At 46.9% G+C, this 23,874-nt stretch overlaps 1 protein-coding gene across 1 annotated transcript in view; it reads right to left on the bottom strand.

Annotated features, from left to right (window-relative positions):
* SLIT1 (slit guidance ligand 1) overlaps positions 1-23,874 on the bottom strand; it is a 580,546-nt gene that overhangs the window by 478,007 nt on the left and 78,665 nt on the right. The window contains exons 2-4 of the mRNA XM_029610174.1: positions 14,618-14,689; positions 12,763-12,834; positions 1,172-1,243 (exon numbers count right to left, since the gene is read on the bottom strand). Of these exons, the coding sequence (XP_029466034.1) occupies positions 1,172-1,243; positions 12,763-12,834; positions 14,618-14,689 (216 nt within the window). The remainder of the gene's footprint in view (positions 1-1,171; positions 1,244-12,762; positions 12,835-14,617; positions 14,690-23,874) is intronic.

Below are 23,874 nucleotides of genomic sequence, written 5' to 3'. Positions count from 1 at the left end.
GGGAGTCTCCAGAAGGCCCTGGCTACTGAAGCATGGGGAAGAAGAGGGCCAGAAACTCTTCAGCAGAGTACTAATACATAATTGTGCCTCAGGATTCAGGACCTTATGAACAATGGTGGCAATCCTGAATTTTATTTGCCAAATAACGGGCAACCAGTGCAACACCTGCAGGACAGGAGAAATGTGGTCCAAAGGTGTGCACCAGGAAGGAACCAGGCAGCCATATTTTGTATAATCTGCAGAGCTCTGACAGTACTTGCAGGAAGCTCAATAAAAACAGAGTAACAACAATCCAATCCTGTTAATACAAATAACTGCAGAATTGTCGAAAGTCTGTACATATTACATAACAGGAAAAGTTTCAGTTTTCATAGAGATGCAGCTTTTAAAAGGATGACCTGACCACATTATTAATGGAAAGATTGGTTTGACTAGTGTGACACTGAGGTTTCTGAGCTGATGAATAATTGGGATCACAAGGATGTTGTATTGGATGGCTGAGGGAATCTTTGAGGTGGGAAACCTATTCAGAATCATAGCTTCTGTTTTATTAATGTTTATAACCAACCGGTTCTGTTACATCCAATGCTTTCTATTAATCAGTCCTTGTGTTACCAGTTTCAATGTGTCAGCCCAAGATATAGAATTAGGGGGCAAAAACTGTATATCATCCACATATACTTGGCATCCTATACCAAGATTTGCCAAAAGTTTACAAATTGGGGATAGACATTAAATAATGTTGCTGACAAGACAGATCCCTGTGCCATACCTGTTGCCATTTGGTACCAAGAAGATACTGTCATTCATTGCTTACCCTGCTGCTCTCTGTCTTCCAAATATGAAGCAAACCAGTGCAGAACTATCCCAGATACCCCAATCTTGACTAGGCGCACTAGTAAGATGGTTCAGGGTATCAACAGTTGCTGAAATTTCAAGCAACACCCGCAAATAATCAGCACCCTGACTGATACCATTTCTGATGATATCCAAGCTTGAAAGATTGGTAATATATCTGTGCTATGACGTTTACGGCAAACTAAATTGGCATTGGTCAAGTAGAGTATGATCATCAAGGTACTCTATTAGTTGCTTCAACACAGTTGCTTCAATAATCTTGGTTAAGAAAGGTAACGGTGGGATAATACCAAAAGGAGAGAGTTCTACTCACAGTCTGGAGAGAGCCTGATTGTTCTGGAAGAGAAGCTCAGGCAATGTGTGTAGATGGTTCCGGTTCAGCCGTCTACAGTATGGAAACAAAACAAAATCCAGCAAGTCAGGCTTCACGTTGTCCCATATATTTCCTAATTTAGCAGTAATATGGGGCAGAACAGCCTAAGTATTTATGGGTTACTATGGCATCAGATATTTCCAACCAGCCAGGTACAATTATTCACATTAAATGTCTTCATAGTCTTATACACTACAGCTCTCCCACCCCTGCCGTATCTATGCCAAACATGGTTAAATTCTGTCACAGCTTTGATTAGTACTACCTCTGCTGGTAGAATTTTCATGTGATTTCATGGACAGTGAGAAGGGGGAGTCATAAAGGGGGTCATTTTTAATGATCCACCTAGGGCTAAAGTCTATGGTTACTTTTTATTTACAGATTATAGCCAGGAACCTAAGTGCATGCAATCCTACACCCATAGCAACCTCAAAATTAACTAGGAACTGAACAAATTTAAGATGAAGGCAGCAGTCCAGCAGCAAGAGGGGGGCCTCCCAGTCTTTTGCATCGAGTGTCACATGTATGATTTTTTAACTGCTGGTGAGAAATTGTACGTGTGCATCTGATGCAAAGAGCTCCTGTCTTTCAGAGAATGAGTCCAATCTCTGGAGGCTGGAGTGGCAGACCTGGAGGAGGAGGCAGACAGAGAGGTATATAGAAGAGACCTTCAAGGACATAGTAGCCAAATCCCAACTCCAGTCTGGCAGCCCTGCTGCTGCCTTGGAGGAGCAAGGTCTCATAATCGGAGAGCATCAACCTGGTGCAGCAGGAAAGGATCCTGTAGCAAGGACCTGCTCTCCAGGTGGTGCATTGTCCTCTCGCACTGGGGATGTTTCTCCCAGGGCTACTGCCAAAGAGAGAAGTGTTATGGCAGCTATCATAGATGGTGATTCAATTATTACGAATGTAGACAGCCGGGTGGCTGGTGACATGAGGATGGTAACATGCCTACCTGGTGCGAAGGTGGTGGACCTCATACGTCACCTAGATAGGATTTTAGACAGTGTTGGGGAGGAGCCGGCTGTCGTGGTACATGTGGGCACCAACGACATAGGAAAATGTGGGAGGGAGGTTCTGGAAGACAAATTTAGGCTGTTAGTTAGAAAGCTGAAATCCAGAACTTCCAGGGTGGCATTCTCTGAAATGCTCCCTGTTCCACGCGCAGGTCCCCAGAGGCAGGCAGAGCTCCGGAGTCTCAATGTGTGCATGAGACGATGATGCAATGAAGAGGGATTCAGTTTTGTAAGGAACTGGGGAACCTTTTGGGGAAGGGGGAGTCTTTTCCAAAGGGATGGACTCTAAATTAACCAGGGTGGAACCAGGCTGCTGGCACTAACCTTTAAAAAGGAGATAGAGCAGCTTTTAAACTAGAACAAAGGGGAAAACTGACAGTCACTCAGCAGCACATGGTTCAGAGGGAGGTATCTTCAAAGGTTATTAACGAAGCATTAGAGTTAGGGCATTGCAACAGAAAGGTTCCAATAATAAGAAAAGTAGTGCATGTGCCTATAATTAAAAACTCATCTGAGCTAAAAGATTCCAATTTATCCCTGTCAACTGAAAAGCAGAATGTAAATACAAACAAAAAACACAATTTGAAATGTTGTATGCTAATGCCAGAAGTCTAAGAAATAAAATGGTGAATTAGAGTGTATAGCAGTGAATGATGGCACAGACTTAATTGGCATCTCAGAGACATGGTGGAAGGAGGACTGCCAATGGGACAGTGCTATCCCGAGGAACAGATTATATCGCTATGACAGAGAGGAGCATCTTGGTGGCAGCGTGGTGCTTTATGTCGGGGATGGCATAGAGTCCAACAGGATAAAGATCCTGCATGAGACTAAATGCAAAATCAAATCTTTATGGGTAGAAATCCCTTGTGAGTTGGGGAAAAGAATAGTGACAGGAGTATATTACCATCCACCTTGTTGCAGTCCTGACCGCCTCCACCCCCGTCGGACTCGGGGCCTCTTACCTTCCCAGGGACCGAGGAGGGGGACACCCTGCTTCCAGACTACCGGGCCGCATGGCTCCTGTGCTTCCCCGTGAGGATTCCCCACGAGGCTCTGGCCTCGCTCCACTCAAGCCTGGGCTCTCTAGCCTTCTTCCTGTCCACGGAGAAGGACGCCTTGGTCCACCCGGGTCCAGCCACATGGCTCCGGCCTTGCCTCACGAAAACGCCGCCGAAGCCTCTCCAGACTCCGCCCACCTTGATGGCCTCGCGCGCGAGGGCTGGGTACTTCAGCCCTGGTACCCGGAAGTGCTGCTCCGCCCCCGAGGTGAGGTCACTCATCAGCTAGAGTATATAAGCAGACGCCAGACTTCCTCACTTTGCCTTGCAACGAGGTTCACACAGTTCCTCTGTGCCTTGAGTTGCTGCTTGTACTCCAGTCTCGCTCTTGATCCCTGGTTCTCAACTCCGGCTTGTTCCCGATACTCCTGTTTGCTGCCTGCCTCTACCTCAGTTCGCCTACTGACTTTGGACTCCAGTTCTGCTGCGGACTCTTGGCTTTTGACCCCGGCTTGTTCCAGACGCTCCTGCTTGCTGCCTGCCCCGACCTCGGTCTGGCTCCCGACTTTGGACTCCAGTTCTACTGCGGATTCTTGGCTTTTGACCCCGGCTTGTTCCAGACGCTCCTGCTTGCCGCCTGCCCCGACCTCGGTTTGGCTACCGATTTTGGACTCTAGTTCTGTCTCTGACTCTTGGCCCTTTGACTCCAGCTGGTTCCTGACGCTCCTGCTTTCTGCCTGCTTCGACCCCGGTCTGTCTTCTGACCTTGGACTCCTATCTTGCTGCTGACCCCTGGGGTTCGACCTCGGATTGCTTCTGATTTTCCCTGCTGGCCTTTGACCCCTACCCTGGCCCTGCTTGGACCTTGACCGCTAGGCTTGGTACGCCCACCTATCTCTGTTGCCAGCCAGGGCCCGATTCTCCATCCGGCCTCTTGCTCTTCCCAGGGATTATCATAGACACTGAACTCCTGTTGCTGGTTCTCCTTTGCTCTTGTTCCAGTTTATACCAGCTACCTCCGTACATCTCTCGCCTGAATCCCCACGGTCGGTCCCTACGGGCGCCTCCTGGGGGGTATCGCACCGCACGGGTGAAGACTTCTGCTATTCCTCACCAACTCCGCCTACCGGCCTTCCTTATACCATCCTCCAGGCCGGCCCAAGGGTCCACGACTCCGCCTGAGCATAACACACCTAGCCAAAATAGTGAGACAGACAGTGAAATGCTAAGAGAAATTAGGGAAGCTAACCAAACTGGTAGTGCAGTAATAAAGGGGAATTTCAATTACCCAATATTGACTAGGTAAATGTAACATCAGGACATGCTAGAGAGATCAAGTTCCTGGATGGAATAAATGAGTTTTATGGAGCAATTGGTTCAGGAACCAACAAGAGAGGGAACAATTTTAGATCTAATTCTCAGTGGAGCACAGGACTTGGTGAGAGGTAACGGTGGTGGGGCCGCTTGGCAATAATGATCATAATATGGTCAAATTCGAATTAACGACTAGAAGGGGGACAGTAAGTAAATCCAAGGCTCTAGCGCTAAACTTTCAAAAGGGAAACGTTGATAAAATGAGAAAAATAGAAAAAAAAATGAAAGGTGCAGCTACAAAGGTAAAAAATGTGCAATAGGCATGGACATTGTTAAAAAAATACCATCCTAGAAGTACAGTTCAAATGTATTCCATACATTAAGAAAGGTGGAAAGAAAGCAAAATGATTACCAGCATGGTTAAAAGGTGAGGTGAAAGAGGCTATTTTAGCCAAAAGATCTTAATTCAAAAATTGTAAGAAGGGTCCATCAGAAGAAAATAGGATAAAGCATAAGTATTGGCAAGTTAAATGTAAGACATTGATAAGACAGGCTAAGAGAGAATTTGAAAAGAAGTTGGCCATAGAGACAATAACTCACAACTAAAACTTTTTAAAATATATCCGAAGCAGAAAGCCTGCAAGGGAGTCGGTTGGACCGTTGGATGATCAAAGGGATAAAGGGGCACTTAGAAAAGATAAGGCCATCACGGAAAGATTAAACAATTTCTTTGCTTCAGTGTTTACTGGAGAGGTTGCTGGAGAGATAACCATTCCAGAGAAGGTTTTCCATGGGGGATGATTCAGATCAACTGAACCAAATCACGATGAACCTGGAAGATGTGTTAAGCCTGATTGACAAACTGAAGAATAGTAAATTACCTGGACCAGATGGTATACACCCCACAGTTCTGAAAGAACTAAAAAATGAAATTTCAGACCTATTTCAATTAATTTGTAACCTATCATTAAAATCATCCAATGTACCTGAAGATTGGAAGATGGCCAATGTAACCCTTATATTTAAAAAGGGATCCAGGAGTGATACGGGAAACTATAGACCAGTGAGCCTGACTTCAGTGTCGGGAAAAATCATGAAAACTGTTATAAAGAATAAAATCACAAAACATTTAGATAGACATGGTCTGATGGGACACAGCCAACACGGATTTACCCAAGGGAAGTCTTGCTCACAAATCTCCTACATTTTTTTGAAGGTGTGAATAAACATGTGGACAAAGGAGAACTGATAGATGTGGTGTATTTGGATTTTCAGAAGGCGTTCAACAAAGTTCCACATTATAAGCTTCTAATAAAACTAAAAAGTCATGGGATTGGAAGCGATGTCCTTTTGTGGACTGAAAGTTTGTTAAAAGACAGGAAATAGAAAGTAAGATTAAATGGTCAGTTTTCACAGTGGAAAAAGGTAAAAAAGGGGTCCGATGAGTGAGGAGATCAAATATGTGGATGACATAAAATTATGCAGAGTAGTTAAATCTCAAGCGGATTGTGATGAATTGCAGGAGGACCTTGCAAGACTGGAAAATTGGGCTTCCAAGTGGCAGATGAACTTTAACATGGACAAGTGCAAAGTGATGCATGTAGGGAAAAATAACCCATGCTTTAGTTACACAATGTTAGGTTCTATCTTAGGAGTTACCACCCAGAAAAGAGATTTAGGCATCACAGTAGATAATACATTGAAATCATCGGCCCAGTGTGCTGTGGCGATCAAAAAAGCAAATAGATTGTTAGGAATTATTAGGAAGGGAAAGGAAAATAAAACAGAGGATGTCATAATGCCTCTGTCTCGCTCTGTGGTGAGACTGCACCTTGAATACTGTGTGCAATTCTGGTCACCGCATCTCAAAAGGATAAAGCTGTGCTGGAGAAAGTGCATAACAATATACAGTAAATATTAAACAAAAATATTAAAATCAAATTAAAGGAAATGCATGAATAAACAAATGTACCTTAAGAAGTTTTCTAAATAGCTTTATGTCTTAACAAGCTCGTAATGCCCCAGGTAGGCCATGCTGTAAGTGCCAAAAACAACTCAGAAGCCTCTGGGTGAGTGTCCAAAATCAATCTTAACTGAAAGGGTTCTGTTACTCACACTTCTCCTTTGTCTTTCTCAGTCTCTCTTTCACTTTTCTCAAATCCCAAGTTGGAGAGGGATCCCCGGGAACACGCAGCTCTTTCTCAGTGCAGGAAGAAGAGGCAGCAAAACACTTCCTCCCACATCTTTTAACCCAAAGGTCTGATTCCCCCCCAAACTGATCTTAACACCAGGAGACACTGCGGTGGGTCACCACCATTCCTCTGCTTCCTTGGAAGGTCACAGTGGGGCAGGTCTTCCCTATCCTGGGCAGGGCCGCCATCAGGGCAGTATTCTTGGGCCTGCAGTATGGGGCCCCAGGATCTACTGCCACATATGGGGGCCCGCAGCCGCCAGGCGGCAGGTGCGCTTGGGGGATGTATTAGTTCATGGCAAAGAGGCCCACTGAGGCTCTCTCCGACAGTCTGTCGCCCAGGGGCCTACTGAAACCTGGAGCCGGCCCTGGGTGCGGGCCCCAGAGAAGGGAGAGAATCAATGCTATGCGTGTCTTTTAGACACGCATAGCATTGATTTACAGAGCACCGCAGACAGAGACTCGTCCGCGCGCTCTGTCCTGCCAGCGTTCACTGTCTGACGCGGCTGTGACGTCACCGCCGCGTCAGACTGTATGCGCCGGCAAAGCGCGCGGGCCGTCGCTGTCTGCTTGCTAGCTGGAGGCCGAGGAGCCGCGGAGTCCCCGGAGCGCAAAGGGTAAGTAACAAGTTTGTTTTGCCGGTGCATTATCTATTTATTACTGGGGGGACGTCTGGTGCATTATCTATTTATTACTGGGGGGAGCTGGTGCATTATCTATTTATTACTGGGGGGACGTCTGGTGTATTATCTATTTATTACTGGGGGGCTGGTGCATTATCTATTTATTAGTGTGAACTAGGCCTAACAAGTCAACCGCTGAATGAATGGCCACATGAGGGAGGGTTTACATTGAATTTTCGGCTTCCGTAATCAAGCACATAATGTGTATGATCGGGAAGGCCCAAAGCATAGTAAGACAGTTTTTTATGTGCGAGAAGCACTTTTTTTCTCTTTTCTTGATTAAATGCATTTTTTTATTATAAGCAGCAGCTACTAAAATGATTTTGCAACAGACTTTCTTTGTTATATAGAACACAGTTGGAACACGGCCTTATACATAGTAAGCAGTTTATCATAGACCTTGATTACTAGCAAATGTTCATTATTTGTCTCTAGTAAATTCTGATAACCCCAAAGAATGTACCATCACAAATCTGGCTCTCAAAAACGGAAGCAGAAAAGAGAGTGAACAACGTCTAAACGGCCTGGCAATTCTCTCTATTGAGCATGAGCTTGCCAGACAACTCAGTTACAAAGACTTAATTAAAGATTTTGCAAATCAGAAAGTAAGAAGACTGATTGCTTCATAAACCTGAATTTGCTGTTATTTCCACTATGAGTCGAGATGGACACAATTCAGTACTCACACTGAACTGCTTTATTGGATAGAACCCACTGGATTTCTCAGATACTGTGCATTTATCTAAGTGATTTGAGTTTGTTGACTTGTTTTTATTTTTTTACACCTATGGTGGAGTTTACACATAGGTATAAACATTGTTGCATATACTTTATCCACTGAATGCTTGTGGCCCAGACATTTTGGCTGTATGGGGCCTCAAAATTCCTGATGGCGGCCCTGATCCTGGGCCCCCCCAGGGAGAGGGGTTCCCATGCCCTCACCTCGCAGCCTTTTTACAAAGAAAAATATTCAAAAATACCCAAAACAACCCGGGATACAAACCCAGCCAGCCAACTAGTGAACTGGGAGGGCAGATCCCCAGTCTTGCCAAGGAACTGCAGGCAAGTGGTACCTGAGTCAAAGGGTAGCTCCAAACATCCAACTGAGGCAAAACAACAGCTCCTGTAGCATCCAAAACCAAACTGCGCTGCCCCCAGAACTCTGAGGAGAGAGCTGCTCGTGTTACTTCCCAGGGGGACGGCCATTCCAGCACCCTGAAAGGGAGGGGCTGCATATGAATGGCACCGCCCCTAATTACTAACCTACGCTGCGCTATCCCTAGCCAATGGATTTATTAAGGGCGCTACTGGTAATGAACCCAAGGGCTCATTACAATTGTACTTGGGGATATTTCCCCATCTGGCTAGTTTATGCTCATACCTGGGACCTCTCCAGATTTGGCCCGGAGACTCCAGAATTCTGAATGAACTGCTGGGTCTCCGGGTCAATACCCGAAAACTCCGAGTGCGGAGGAAGAAAGCAGGCCTTGAGCGCCACCAGGGGACCCCATCCCACTGACGGCGAAGGCAAGAAGAGTCCCGTGCATGATCTGACTGGGAGCAGGAGGGAGCCCGTGATGATCATGCTGATCTTGCAATGCATGAGATCAGCATGAAGGAACTGCTAGCTCCACAAATTTTGAATACTGCTGGGCTGCACTGGAGAAGGAGCAGCAAGTGAATGGGTTCCCTCCTGTTCCCGTTCGGATCATGCATGGGACTCTTCTTGTCTTTGCCGCCAGTGGGAAGGGGTCCACGGATGGCCCTCTTCTTTCTTTTTCGGACCACCCCTGCCCCCTGGAAGCGCTGCCCCGTGCAATTGCATGGTTTGCACCCCTGCGAGCACCAGGCCTGGGCAGAAGGAAGAGAAAAGTCTTTGTGGCCGCTGGCGAGCATAGCCCGTCAGCGGCAGGAGGAAAGAACAGGCCTAGCAATGGCAGAAGAAAATAAAGAGGTCCCCGCTTGTCCACTGAGCTCATCCCTCTCACCGCCACAACAGAAAGAGGAGACTGATGGATAGCATGTGTGGGTGTGCACATGATAGAGCATGGGTTTGTGTGAGCGAGAGCATCTGGGTGCATATGTGCATGTGTGTATGAGAGCATATGCATGTGTGAGTGTGGGTGAAAGCGAGCGTATGTATATGTATGAGAGAGCATCTATGCGCGTGCCTGAGAAAATGTATATATATGAGAGGGCATGTGTTGTGTGTGTGAAAGAGCAAGTGTGAGAGCATCTGTGTGTGTGTGTGTGTGAGAGAGAGCATCTGTGTGTGTGAAAGAGCAAATGTGAGAGCAGGCGTGTGGATGAGAGCATGTGTATGTATGAGAGAGCATGTATGAGAGCATCTATGTGTATGGGAGCACATGTATAAGCATGAAAGAACTGGTGTGAGAGAGGAAAGAGAAAGTTCCCCTGCTCTCTCTGTGCCCCCCCCCCCCCCACACACACACACACACTAATCCACAGTGTGTGTGTGTGTGTGTGTGTGGGGGGGGTGACTGGAAAGCAAAAGTTCCCAGGTATGTTTATGCTGGAGCTACAATCTAGTTATCCCACCCTCACTGGTGAAGATATATTTTCTATGGATGACGGTGCAAGGAAAGGGAGATGGGTGAAAAGATCTAGAATGGACAAGGAAACCGTTGTTTTCATTATTCTGCTATTTTTGATGCTCTTTTTTATTTTCCTGATTTTGGCTTGCATGCTTCTGTTTAATTTGAACACCACCAAACACTCTGTGTGTTTATTTTTGGCCGTGCCCATGTGATTGGATGGACACTGGTGTGAATCCTGGGTTTTGCCTATTTTGCTGATTCTGACCTCCTTGCTCCTACTCTGGACAGCTTGGGCACCTTTTGGAGATTTATGAACTAGCGTGCGAGCTTGAGCTTGAGATTGTGATAGTGATCGACCAGGCCAGGGGCCCAGGAAGATTGACTTTCATCCCCCCACTGGACCTGAACCCGGACCCGGACCCGTAGCTCCCCTGCTTGAGGCTAAATATCCACACGGGGGTCCGGCTACATTGGTTTGAAAGTAGTCTGAATGCAGTACCATAGCTGCATGCTGATTAGCGGTGAGTGAATAGCTTAGTCCTGATTTCACTTAAAGATTGCTTTGGCTTGTTAAGAGGATCGTGGAGCATTATGCTTAATGTTTGCTGCCTCTTTTAGATGGAAATGAGCTGGTTAGGTCTATGATGTCATTGCCCATACATTTACTGCCTATTATCAAGACTCCCAGAGGCTTCTGCAGCAGCTCCTGGCTAAATTTGGCAGCATATTTGTATAAATATGCATGTAATTTGCATTACTTAATATGCATAAATTATATCCACACAATTTACTTTTTTTTTTTGTTTCTATGCAATCCGTCTTGTGCCAACTCATAGTATAAAGGAGAAATATCAAATGCTATGAATAAACAAAGTAAGGTTTTCCAGCCTTTGTCATAGAGATCGAGATAAGTTTTTGCATTATTATTCCTTCCACTAGGTCTTTCTCTCACTTTATTTTCCATTTCTTATTTTCCCCGCTTCCTTTCTTCAGTCCTTCTCTTTCACTCCTCTCTTCCCAAATCCCTCTTTTACTGCGGCCTGCCTTCTTCACTTCCTGAAGGTGCCCCCTCTATTCTCACCTGCCTCCACTCCCCCACATCTCCCTCCCTCTCTCTCCTTTGCTGCCCCCCCAAACTCCTTCCCCTTCCCTCGGGTCGCTTAGAGGTCGATATTCAGCGGGCTGTCAGTGGGAAAGTTACCGGAGTAATGTTACCTGGGTACCTTCAGGTCAGTGACGTTTCTGACCAGACCTTCCTGGATAGCTGTGGCTGGGTAGCGCTGAATATCTGCGCTCACTGACTACATTTTAACCAGGGCCCCTGGAACGCCTCCATCACTGCTTCATTATATCCGAGTCAGGTCTGTGCGGGTAATGGGTTATCCAGACAAAATTTAGCTGATCAGCGGGGGCGGGGTGGGGAATATTTAAATCTTGGGTTTCGTCCAGGTAATTCCGAAAGTTGCCCGGGCAAACCCTTCAAATATTGACCTCTTAATCTTCCCCGCATCTAGTGTGACCCTTTCGATGCCTTTTAGCCTCCTTTCCCATCCCCTCTAGTCTCCACCCCCTCCCCTATGTTCTTTCACCTTTTTCACTCTCTCTCGTGTCTCCGCCCCTTGCCTTTTCTCGAGCCTCCCTTTCCCGCTAGTAATTCTCCCCTTGCCTCATTCGTAGTCTTTTCCTCCCTCCCAGTACGGCTGCAGAAGCTGAACCCGCCCACCCCTTCAACCTGGCACTGGTATCACGTGCATCTGTTCCCTGTGAGCTTGCGGCGGGAGGAAGGCATTGGCAGCGGCACTGGGCCATGCAGCTGGAAGCAAGTAGAAAGCTGGCAGCTGAGGGCAGCAGGAGAATGGGGCAACATCTGGAGGAAGAGCAGCAGACATAGGTTGGTGGCCTGGCACAGCAGGAGAGAGGTAGTGAGAAGGAGACAGTAGCAAATGGCGATTGGCTGGTGCAGTGGGAACGAGGCAGGCCAGCGGTACAGCGGCAACAGCAGAGAGGAGTTAGCAGAAAGGCCAGATCAACAGAAGTTGAATGGTAGCAATGCAGATGGGCAGCTTCTTCAGATTGCACTTCAACAGTCTAATTCAGCGCCATTTGCTATGGGCAGGACACTGTGGACCCTACCGATTATGGACATGGACATGAGGTCAGCCATTCAGGTAAGCTCTGTTTGCATTCAGGGATTTATAACCACTTTATATTGAAATTTGAAATGGGCAAAATTATTCATCCAAAATCTTTAGGAAACCCGGTTTCTTGTACACCATTTGAACTTCTCCTGAATTTCTCGGGTGCACATCTCACATTTATGTGATTTTTTTTTCTGCAGTTGGCTCCCCATTCACACTCAGAAAGGATGAGGGGTCTGCAGGATCCCCAAAACCCCCCTAGCACGGCTCCAGCGGTGATCCTCATAGGTCAGTGAGCACGGGGATTAAGCCCGCGCTCACAGGCCCTTACCCTCACGTGGAAGCCCAGAGGAGATAGGACCTATAAACGCAAGCTTTGTTCCTGTGTTCACTAACCTATGAGAATCAGCACTGGAGCCAAGGTTCGGGGGATGGGGCACCTTCCAAGGTCTGAAGCAGAATTGCGGGGTGGCGGGGGGGGGGGGGGGGGGGGGGGGGGAGCAAGGGCAGGTTGCAGGATATTTGCTGCCACCCCAGGCATAGGCCTAGTAGGCCTGTGTGTAAATCCAGGCCTGGTTCATCCACATGCACACACACACAAAAAACCAAAACATCATGAAGAATACTCACAGTCGTTCAAGTTCTTTCATATCATCAAAAACACCTCTCTCCAGTGTGTTAATCTGATTTTCCATCAGTTGCCTGAAAAGAAAATGCAAAACAGCTGTTTAAGAAAGAGAGTCTCAGTATAAAGTAAAAAATAAACACAGCAGTCATCAAAGGTAGCCTGGATGTGTGCCTCCAAGGGCACAAATGTGAAAGGAGCAGTAAGTGAGTCTAGCAACTGACCAGAGCTGCAGATTGGTGCGAGCTGGAAAAATTACACAGATGACATGCTAGCCTTCGGAGGAAAAGAGAAGCACGTGGAGGCGAGCAGGTGTACTTTGCTATTCTCGCTTGCAAAGAAGATCATCTCCAAGAAGGAACAAGAAAGGAAATCATAGAGGGCTCCCACAAGCAGAACGCTGTAGGTGTAGGCGGTAGGTTCCACCAAGGCCATTGGGATGTCAGCTAAGGAAGGCCCCCCCCCCAGGCTCCTCCACCACTACTGAGGCAGCAGTATTAACGATTGACAGCACACAACCTAGCACTTGCACGACTCTTCCGTCAGCTTGCGCAGTAACTTGGCTATCCTTTCAGTTCTCTGAGAACGGAAGCAACAACTGGTGTGCGGATTGCAGCTGGAACTTATAGTACACAAAGTACTGAAAGAAAGAAAAAAAAAAAAAAGAAGGCTACACACAACTGAAAACAAGAATGTGGCTTCCGGAATAGCCTTAAAATATGAATTCACTGCTCTGTGTCTACAGTGCGGAACACTAAAAAAACCACTGATTTGCCTGTGTGATCTGTGGCAGTCTGTGAATGCTCATAGGCGTCTGCGGGCAACACCATGCCATCCACTCCCTGACACAGGGGAATACAATATGGCATTATACGTCAAATGTGACCAATGCTTCCCTTTTTCTAATTTTACTCTTCTGCACTCCGCTTCACTCTCTTCTTTGCTCCCTTTCTCCTCTTCTCTCTTTCCCCCCCTCTCCTGGATCCACCTTACTCCTTTCTTTCCTCTCATTGCTGGAGGAACAGAAGATTAATTTCACCGGGTCCTCTCAGATCAGTGTTCTTGGACCTGACCCTAACATGGACGGTTTCTGACTAGCTTGAATACTTTTTTTTTTTTCAGCTGCATTCCTTTATAGTCTCAATTTTAATTATGTTTATGATGATGGTTTCTCTGTGAGAGAAGCCCATAGATTTCGTAGGTTCTGTTTACGGTGGCAGCTTACCTTATCTGCATCACTGCCTTGAATAGTCCTTTGTGATGGAGACAGTTGTAACACTGTTGTTCTTCATAATGCACAAAAGACAGTAGGGCGTGGGGCATGTTATTCTTTTTAACCTCTATGGTCAAACATTTCTCCAGACTTTTCTTAGCACAACAATGTGCCACTGTGTGCTGTGCTCTTAATGTTACACCCAAGTCGCCTTCTGTCCTGTTAGCTTTTTCTGTGCCATTGGCTTATACATGCCCAACATGGACGCCGGTGAAATGGTGCTCCCACATCTGCGCTGTCACTACCACCTGGACACCCACGGTGCCAGCATTCTCAGGTCAAGTTTTTCACTGCCCGAGAAAGTAGTGACATGAGTTGGAGTACAACAGCCAGTGCACAGTAGCACCTCTGGGGCACCAGTAATCTGAGCAGTTTTGGAAGGTGAACACCAAGTCGTTTTTCTTGGATCGTTTCAGCTAGAAAGCACTTACATTGGTTCACGGAGGCCTCCATGTTTTTCACTCTTCAGTTTTTAGCACAGCGCCATTAGAAAATGAAAACACGTACACCTTGATTTCCTTTGAATTCCCTGGGAAAGTTTGTTCTGGCAGCAAGTATAAATAAGAACGTGACTACAGCAAACTTACAAAACTCGCATCTGCTTGAGTCCAGCGAAGTCATTCTTGTTGATACGGGTGATGTTATTTCCATTGAGTTCCCTGTAGACAGTAACAAACGTAAATAAAACGGTTCAGTGAAATAATATCTGTTTCACATGAGGAAGCAGAACCAATGATCCCTTGAGGCCTGTCATACTAATCTCACCCTCTATGTCTGCTTTGGACCACCAATTCTTCTGCCACTGACCCTGGGACCTTCACCACTGATTTAATCCCCTGTGCCTACTGCTGATTCCTCCTCAGGGATAGGCATAAGCAATCTCCAGCCCTCGTGGATACCAATCTGCCTGGGCATGAGATTTGTATTCTCTTGAAACAATGTGCATGCAAATCTATCTCATGCATATTCAATAGGGATGTCCTGAAAACCTGAGCAAATTGGTGTCCACAAGGACTGGAGGTTCCTCCTCCACTGGCTCCTCATCAAAGTTACCTTTCACCTTCTTCCTCTGCTCTACACCTTCTCTCCGTCCCTCAAAACCTTGCCACTAACTCTGAAGTCCAATCCCCATTTACCCCATTTACCTGCCTCCATACACAGGCTCCTTTCAGTCATTCAGACTTTTGTGGCCTTTATTTGGCTCCCTGCCCTCTCTCCCGTCCTACTCCACCCACGTATATATTGAGTAATGAGATTTTATCTTTGAAACCCTTGCCACACATCCTAGCACAGGGGTAGGCAACTCTGGTCCCTGGAGTGCCACAAACATGTCAGGTTTTAGGATATCCACAATGAATATGCGCAAGGTATGTTTGCATGCACTGTCTCCACTGTATGCAAATATATCCCATGCACATTAATTGCAAAGATCCTGAAAACCTGATATGTCTGTGGCACTCCAGGGACCAGAGTTGCCTACCCCTGCCCTAGAATTTCATAAGGTCTAACTGCAATCTTAGTTATTTTCAATCATTCACCACATTCTAAGTTTTCAGGTTCACATAGCTCATAATTCTCAGGAAATGCCCAGCCCCAAAATAGCATCTGCACCCATACACTGTAGCCATAATTATGGGGATTTAGACAAGGTAAGAATAAAATTTAAGTCAAACACAATTTTATTGAAGATCTTATGCGATAAGGAACTGTGGCAGAAATCTTTCCAGATCTCCTTGTATTTGACCTCATTCCTAATCATTCAGATAAAAGAAGGGGATGCTTATATCATGGATCGCTGTCCTCCATGTCTTTATAAAGCTGTTTCATTATTGACCGCACTGTTAATCATTGGGAATGTCATGAGAAGGATACTCTGTACCGCAGAAAACTCCACATGGGACTTTATCTGTGATCATACAAAAACACTTGCAGTGGCCATATTAGTCCTGGGGAAAACTGGAGTCTTCGTAGGTTGTGATATCTTTTAAAGGACCAACCAAAAAGACGTTGTGGTACGTCAATGTTCAAGATCTCACATGCCTCTTCAGATTTATTTAATAATATTTTATTGACTGCCCCTTCATCCAAAGACATCAAAGCAGATGACATCCCTGAGGTCTTCAAAGCCTTTGAAGTATCACAACTGCTTTCTTCTTAGTGCTTTAATCAGTATCACAACCCACAAGGTATCCAAAGCACTCACGGGATGCATTATTATGCTATACTCCTACCAGGAATATATGATGTAGACAAGAAGTGTGAAGAGTGCGAACAGACTTCCAGCCAAGGTTACTGGAGCCAAAAAAAATGTAGCAGAATTCAAGCGTGCATGGGATAAACATAAACAAGTCAATTTTCAGAAAGCTGATGAGAGTCAGCTAATTTTAACCTGCTATTTTTAGGTGAATTTTCAGCAGAATCTAAGCAGGAAAGTTTTCAACAGAAAATTCACATAACCCTAGTCAGGAAAGATGAAGGTCTGCTATTTCTGTGACCAGAGTTGAATGGCTAAACATAGCTGTAAGAGCTGAAAAACAGCCCGCCCTGGTATCACTTTTTTTTTTTTTTTTTGCCTGGCTAAATTGACCAGTTTGTAAATGTAGGTGGTTAAATTTACCTGGTCAGCCCAGGAATATTGCCTTTTTTAAAAAACTGGAGTTTTAACCACAAAGTAAGACCAGTAGCAGTACAATAGGCAGGCACCAATGGGGCAGAAGGGGGATGACCAAGGGGTCCTATTCAGCCGACATCTTGTGTTTCTAGGTGTCTGCATTAGACTACTTTCAGCAGTGGACAGTGCTATTAGTGTTATATACTGTATCTGCTCTATAACTTTAAGCTATAAAAATGTACTACATCCACAGTGTGTGAAGGCTGCACGGGCTTGTCTCATGCTGCCGCAAATAACATAGGATGAGCAGCAGCGAGCATTAAATACGCGGGGGGGGGGTGAGAGTAACCGATGGCGATGGCAACAATTTGAATTGCTGCCTCGCCATTGGTTGCCTCGCGGGAATAGGGGGTTTTGGCGCGGTGCTGACTTCAGTCAGCAAGTAGCAGCGAAGTAAGCAGCAGATTTTCTGCGTTTGCTCTGCACCTATTTCGGGGGGTTTTTTGGTTTTTGCTTACGTTTTTTGTAGGTTCCGGGCCTAAGTTTCGTAACATGAAGCGTGCAAAGGTTCGCCCGGCTTCTACACGGCCTGAAGTGTCGGCTGGCCTACCCACGGCGGCCGGCAGCGAGGCCTCCCAGGGATTGGCGGCGGCCTCCTCTGCCATGCTGTCCTTGGTAAGTGGTCCACGTTCGGTGGGCCCCCCATCGACGGCCTCCCTGTCGGCCCGCCCCTCCAGTCCCCGCGGCAGCCCCCCTTCCTCTTTCTTTTTCGTATTCGGGGGAGAGTGGCCCGGAGTCGGCTGACCCTCCGGTTTTTGAGCCGGCCGCTTCCCCAGGTCCTCCGTCCTCTTCCTCTTCTTCTTCGTTGGGTTCGGCGGCCGAGATCTCCCTGGACGCCTCCGGAGGCGATTTCCTCCCCCCACCCACCCCTGTGTGGTGCAGTGCACAAGCAATTCCGGTGCCTCATGCTTCCCCACTTGAGCCCCTAACTCCATTCCCGGTGGCGAGAGGCAAGCGAGCAGGGGCACCTGCGGCGTGCAGCGGCCTGGACTCATGCGGCAGTTCTGGGTGAGGCAGTCAAAGGCAAGGCCCAGGCGCAGAGTGGGTTAAAAACGGGCGGAGAGATGCCCATATATGGGGAGATGCCAGGCCCTAGGCCTTTCCCTCTCCCGATGGGCCCAGGAAAGGGCAAGAATGTTAGCAGAGGGGGTGGTAGGAGTAAGTGGACTGTTAAAGGACAGGCAAAGGCAGCGCGTAAGTCCAGGGGCCTAGCCGAGGAGACCCACTGCTGGCCTCGGCCCAGAGGAGATGCCTCAGCCCCGAGTAGGTCCGGGGTCATGGGGGGGCCAACAGCTGAATTAATTGCGGATATTTTAGGCCATTATATGGGTACCCGCTTTGGGACAAGCTCCCAAACAGTGGGTGGGGAAGAATTTTGGGCAAGGGGCGGCGTAGGGGGTTGGCCTGTGGAGTTCAGAGGTGAAGAAGGGGACAGGGTTTTTCAGCCTAGTAGTAGGCATCCAGCGGGGCAAAGGGAAGATATTTGGGCAAGGTCATCTCCATGTTAAAGGAGTGGTTGCGGTGTTATCCTGATGCAGCGGTTGCAAAGTTTTTGAGTATTGGTTTTAGTGTTAGTTTTAGTATCCCCTATGAGGGGCCGGGTTGCGGGGGTCGAGCACGGAACACGAGGTCAACATACCAGTTGGCCGAAGTGGCCAGGGAAAAGTTGAGTTCAGAGATACACTTGGGGCGGGTGGTCAGGCCGTTCGATCGGCCGCCGTTCCCTAGGATGCATTTGTCTCCGCTGGCAGTCATACCTAAAAAGGCTTTGGGAAAGTTCAAGTTGATTCTGAATCTATCTTCTCCAGAAGGGTCGTCCATCAATGATTTAATTCTGTGCAGAGAGTGTACGGTGAAATACGCTTCTTTCAATGAGGCAGATAGTTTAATGCAAGGTGTGGGACAAGGTGCGTTATTAGCCAAGGCGGACATAGAATCATCATTTTGGTTGTTACCTATTCATCCGCGAAGCTTTCCATTGTTAGGTTTTGTCTTTGAGGGGGGCTATTTCATGGATCGTTGTTTGCCTATGGGTTGCGCGATTTCTTGTGCATTCTTCAAGGCATTTAGTACCTTCATACAATGGGCTGTTATGTGGCATATAGGGTGTGAAGCGGTTTTGCATTATTTAGATGATTTTTTGTTTGTGGGACCTGGGGGTTGGCTTGTTGGCTCAACATGTTTAGGTTTACGAGCATTCAGTGACACTGCATTCGCAAATTCTAGATGAATCAGAGGGGCAAGGGGCATTGGATTTCGTTGGTGCCAGCATGCAGTGAGGTGGCGTGCCCGGTACATAGCACCCAAGCGTTTGTATGGGTGAGGCTGGTAGTCCCGGGCTCGTTCTTGATTCATGAGGATGGTTCGCCTTTGACCATATTTCAATTCTCCAAGGTTTTGAAATGGGTGGTGGATGGATTAGGTTGGAAAGCCGAGTATTTTACACCGCATTCCTTCCGGATCGGAGCGGCAACTATGGCGGCAGAGTTAGGGTTGTCCGTACAGTTGATTCAATCGATCAGGCAATGGAAGTCTGATGCGTATAGGTCGTATGTGCGGAAGTAAGGATGCTAGGGGCTAGGGGAGGGAGGGGTTTTTTTGCCTGCGGCTAATATGGTTATTTTCTTTGCAGAATTGCAACAGGTTCCATACAATCGGGAATGTGCTTGGGTCGTGGGCCATTCCTTTGTCCATTGGGCTCAGCGGCGGGCAGCAAAACGTTCATATGGAAGGAATTTGAACTATACCAGAAAGTGGACAATACAATAGTTCAGCATACAGGACATGCGTTGGGGGCAGTTGCTATCTTTCCTGCAAGAGCTTGTGGAGATATGGGATATACCACAGATCCTGATTTTGCATTTGGGGGGGCAACGATATCGGGAAATTGTCTTGTCGTGACTTCATAATGTGCATGAGGAAAGATCTTGCAGGTATTATGAATATGATGCCAGGTACAAGGGTTGGGTGGTCGGATATTATAGTCTGAATTAGGCATCATACAGAGCCTTTGTGGTGCAGGGGTGTTAAAAAATTGAACCGCCAAATTGGTAAATGGTTGATCAAACAAGGCGGTTTTTGGATAAGGCACGATTGGTCATGGAAAGTGCTGGGCGGTTTCTTCAGGAGCGATGGGGTCCATCTTTCAGACATTGACATTGACTTGTTCAACAATGCTTTGCAGGAAGGATTTGAGCAACAAATCCAGTATCTGTAGGGCCGCAGTGGGGGAACAAAAATAACCATTGGTTGTCTTCGTTTGTGGCGGAAACCCGAGCCCTAAGTGGTAATGTGTTGTTTTGTATTGTAAAGAACATTGGGGGGGGGGGGAGGGAAATCTCGTGTAGTTTGGGGCTGCTACACGGGAAGGCCTACAAGCAAGGGAAGGCCTACAAGCAAGGGGGGGGGGGCTGATGCTCAGGCCATGTGCTTACCCTCGCTGGGGCAGCAGCGGGGTAAGAGATGGGAGAACGCTGATGGAGTCTTACCATTGGTACGTGGTGGTAAGTGAAGAGGGGCAAAAAGGAAAAAGGGGGGGGGGGGCTATGCTCAGGCCGTGCGCTTACCCTCGCTGGGGCAGCAGCGGGGTAAGAGATGGGAGAACGCCGACAGAGTCTTACCATTGGGACGTGGTGGTAAGTGAAGAGGGGCAAGAAGGAAAAAAAAGGGGGGGGGCCATATGTTTTGGTACTTGTGTATAATAAGTTGAGGGGCTCGGGTTATGTTACGTAATAAACTGCGGCCTTGTTTTAAATCCATACAGAGGTTTCTGTGTTTTTGTATATGGGGGGGTTGGAAGGAGCGAGCTGCAGGTCTTGCTTCCTCCCTACCAGGTCCCATCAGAAAGCAAGGTCATGGAGCACCATATTTCCAATCAGACTGTGGGGTGAGAGAAACGCCAGAGAGAGCAAGCCTTCATGTGTGCTGCTCCTGGGATGGTTTTATTGTTTAATTTATCCTTTACAGTACTGTACTCTATAATGCAAGAACATGATACACCTGCTTATGAGAGTACTATCTTTGGAAAATATTTTTATTGATGAATACAGCTATATTTTTGTGTTTGTTTTGAGAAATGCAGCTTAAAGTATGAAAACAAACAACACTCACACTGATAGCCCTAAGTAAGAGTATCTCTTTCATTAGGTGCAGTGCAGCTTCGGGTTTACAATTGCGTGGGTGGCAGGAGGAGAATCAAAGTCAAAACGGAACCAAAACATTAGCACAAAAAAAAAAAAAAAAACCCCAGCACAAGCTGGGACCTGACATCTTTGTATCCGAGGCTGCACACGGAAAGCTGTGTTATTTAAAAATTAAGTCACTATCGCGTTAGCTAATTCCAGTGGTTCTCTGTTTACGTAAATAACTATTTTTCTTCTCCCCTCCTTCTCCTCGCCCTGATCCCACCAGTTGCAGCTGTGGGGTGGGGGGAGCTGTTTTCTTAGCCCTGGAAAAAATGGTTGCTTTCCACGGCATCAAAGAAAGCAGTTTTTGGACTGAAAAGTCATTAAACATCTGCCTTTTTTTTTTTCTTTTAACAATCCTAAACAAACAACAAGCAAATAAAACTAGCGTGAAGGACCTAATAGAAACCAGGAGTGACGCATTCCACCCATCTGCTTTTGTTTACAAGGGGCTCTGGGTTTCCTTGGCAGAACCCTGAGTGAAATGGGTCAGAGAGGCACGTGAACTAATGAATGAACAACGCACAGTGGCTCACTAGCGGAAGGCATAAAGTCAGCTCGAAAATTAGAAGCACTAACAATAATAGTAGCAAAAGCCAATCCATGCCTTCAGTTAGCCTCTTGGATTGTAAGCTCTCTGGGGCAGAGACTTGTACCTGAACAATAATGGTGCAAGCTGCCTTGAGTAGTATTTGAAAAGGTGGGCTGAAAATCCAAATATTTATATTAATCAATCAACTAATTACAATAATAATATAAAAACCATTTTATAATGAACATACATTGGTGAGGACAAAGCATACCATATCAGGGTATGGACTGAATGAAAGAAGATTCCATTTCCCAGTTTGTAATTTTGAAGAAGACAAGCAGCAGAACGCACGTCTGAGAGCCAACATGTAGTTGTTTCTCCATACTTGCTCTGCTGTAAGCTATACAGCAGAATAAGGGGATTTCATCTACATTGAGGTACGCTTCGTGATGCCTATTTATTTTTGTGAGCCCTTTGACTGTGGTGAAATTGGCTCGGCCCAGCTGGTGAGCCAGCTTGGCCCCCACCAGCAGAAGACATGCTCACTGGCAAAGGGACCAAGACTAGGTTTCACCTATACCAGCTCCTCCCCCTGAGGGTTAAAGGAGACCAGCAGGACATAGGCGAGGGTCCCGTGGATGCCAGATAGAAGTAGTGAGAATACGGGTCGAGACCAGGATCGGTGGTAGACAGCAGAGCCAAGATCCAGGCAAATGTGGGGGCAGGTGGAAGACAAGTAAGAATCAGGTTCCAGGCAGAGGTCAGATCCAGAAGGCAGTCCGAAAAGCATTCATGGAGGAAGAGAGCAGGTACAAGGCTGGACAAGGGATGCAGAAGTAAAGGCAAGGCTGGCTGGGCTGGAACAAGAGCAAGACAGGTTGGGCTGGTATGAGGGCAAGGCAGAGCAGGCGCTGAGCACACTCACTGCAGGCAAAAAGCAGGAGGACTTGTTGCGACGGCATCAGCTGGGGGCATGGCGGGGGTTTAAGTATCCCACCGTGCCAACGTTATTCATCAGTGCTGCTCCAGCATTTCCTGCCGTGGGGCCAACTTAAGGCAGTGTGCAGCCCGCACACGTGCACCTAAGGCTGGGCTGGAGAGGCAGACATGGCAGTGTCCTGGCGGAATGGGAAGTGTTGACATCCAGTGGTGCGTACAGCTGGTCACGGGGCCGACCTGCGGCCGGCCCACCGTTACAACCAACACTGTTCTTTATTTCTCTGTCACTGTCTTATGAAGAAAATGGGAAGTCTAGGGTCTACATTCGAAGTGTTTGTCCGGCTAAGTTCAGGACTTAAGCCGGACAAATAGAAGGTTTTGAAAATGCCACTGGATTCGCTGTCCCCGATTTATCTGGCCGAGCAGCTATCCAGCTAAAACTGGGGATAGTAATGTATGCAGACTCGTGGCCATTTTATAACATAAGCGTGTATATGCATGTGTGATATAAAATCGGCTGTGTGCACGTACACGTGCGCACAGTTTTATATGTACGTGTGCATGTGCACGCAAATTCTGGCTCTACCGTGCAAGTGTGGGGGATTTTTTAGATACGCAAGCCAATGCAATAGACCTTCTTCCCAGTTCGCCCAGTTAATGGATTGGATTTCCTATCCCCCCCCCCCCCCATTTTATTTAGCCTCTGTTTTACCCTTTTAACCCCGACCCTTAAAACCCCACTGACTTGCCTAGTTTTGTTTTTTTTTTATTTTAATACTTACACACCGTCCATAGCAGAAGTAAAGTTACAAGGTAGGGGAACCCTGGGCGCTCTTGTGCGTGTAAATACTTCCACGTACATTTCAAGATAACTTCCTGGAACACCCAAGCCCCGCCCATACTCCACCCACACCATGCCCAAGCTCCGCCCCTCTAAAACGTGTTGATTTGTGTGCATACCGGGAGATAGGCACATACTCGTGCACTTTTTAAAAGCCACGCGGCGTGTGCCGGCCTGAGACACGCACATATGACTTGACGTTGGTGCGCGTAGCGCTTTTAAAATCGACCTTTTAGCCGCACAAGTCAGGGGCAGGGCGGGAGCATTCCAGGACAGAGGAGTGTTATTCAGATTAGCTGATATTCAATGTTCTCTGACAACTTTAGCCAGATCACTCAAGGTCTACCTCAGACCAGTCCTAAAGTTATCCTGGAACGTGTAAACAGATATCGTGATACTTAACTGGCTATAGCTGGTTAAGTATATTCTAAAAAAATGTTTTCAGGCCTTTAGCCTCGATCCCCCAGCCCATCCAGCCCCCTGAAACCTTTTTGTGTTTTTTTTTGTCTTTTGTATATGCTTATGAATGTATTTTGCATTGGTATTTAGAGTTATCTAGTGTGTTATTTGTATATTTTGATTAAGACTTATAATTGTAATATATTTGCATTCATTTATAGTATATTAATTTTTTGGCTACATTCATAATATAGGGGATCAATGCAAGGAGGAAGGAC

The sequence above is a fragment of the Rhinatrema bivittatum genome, chromosome 7, assembly GCF_901001135.1.
Source record: "Rhinatrema bivittatum chromosome 7, aRhiBiv1.1, whole genome shotgun sequence".
NCBI classification, from domain to species: domain Eukaryota; kingdom Metazoa; phylum Chordata; class Amphibia; order Gymnophiona; family Rhinatrematidae; genus Rhinatrema; species Rhinatrema bivittatum.
This window is presented reverse-complemented; position numbering and strand designations above follow the sequence as displayed.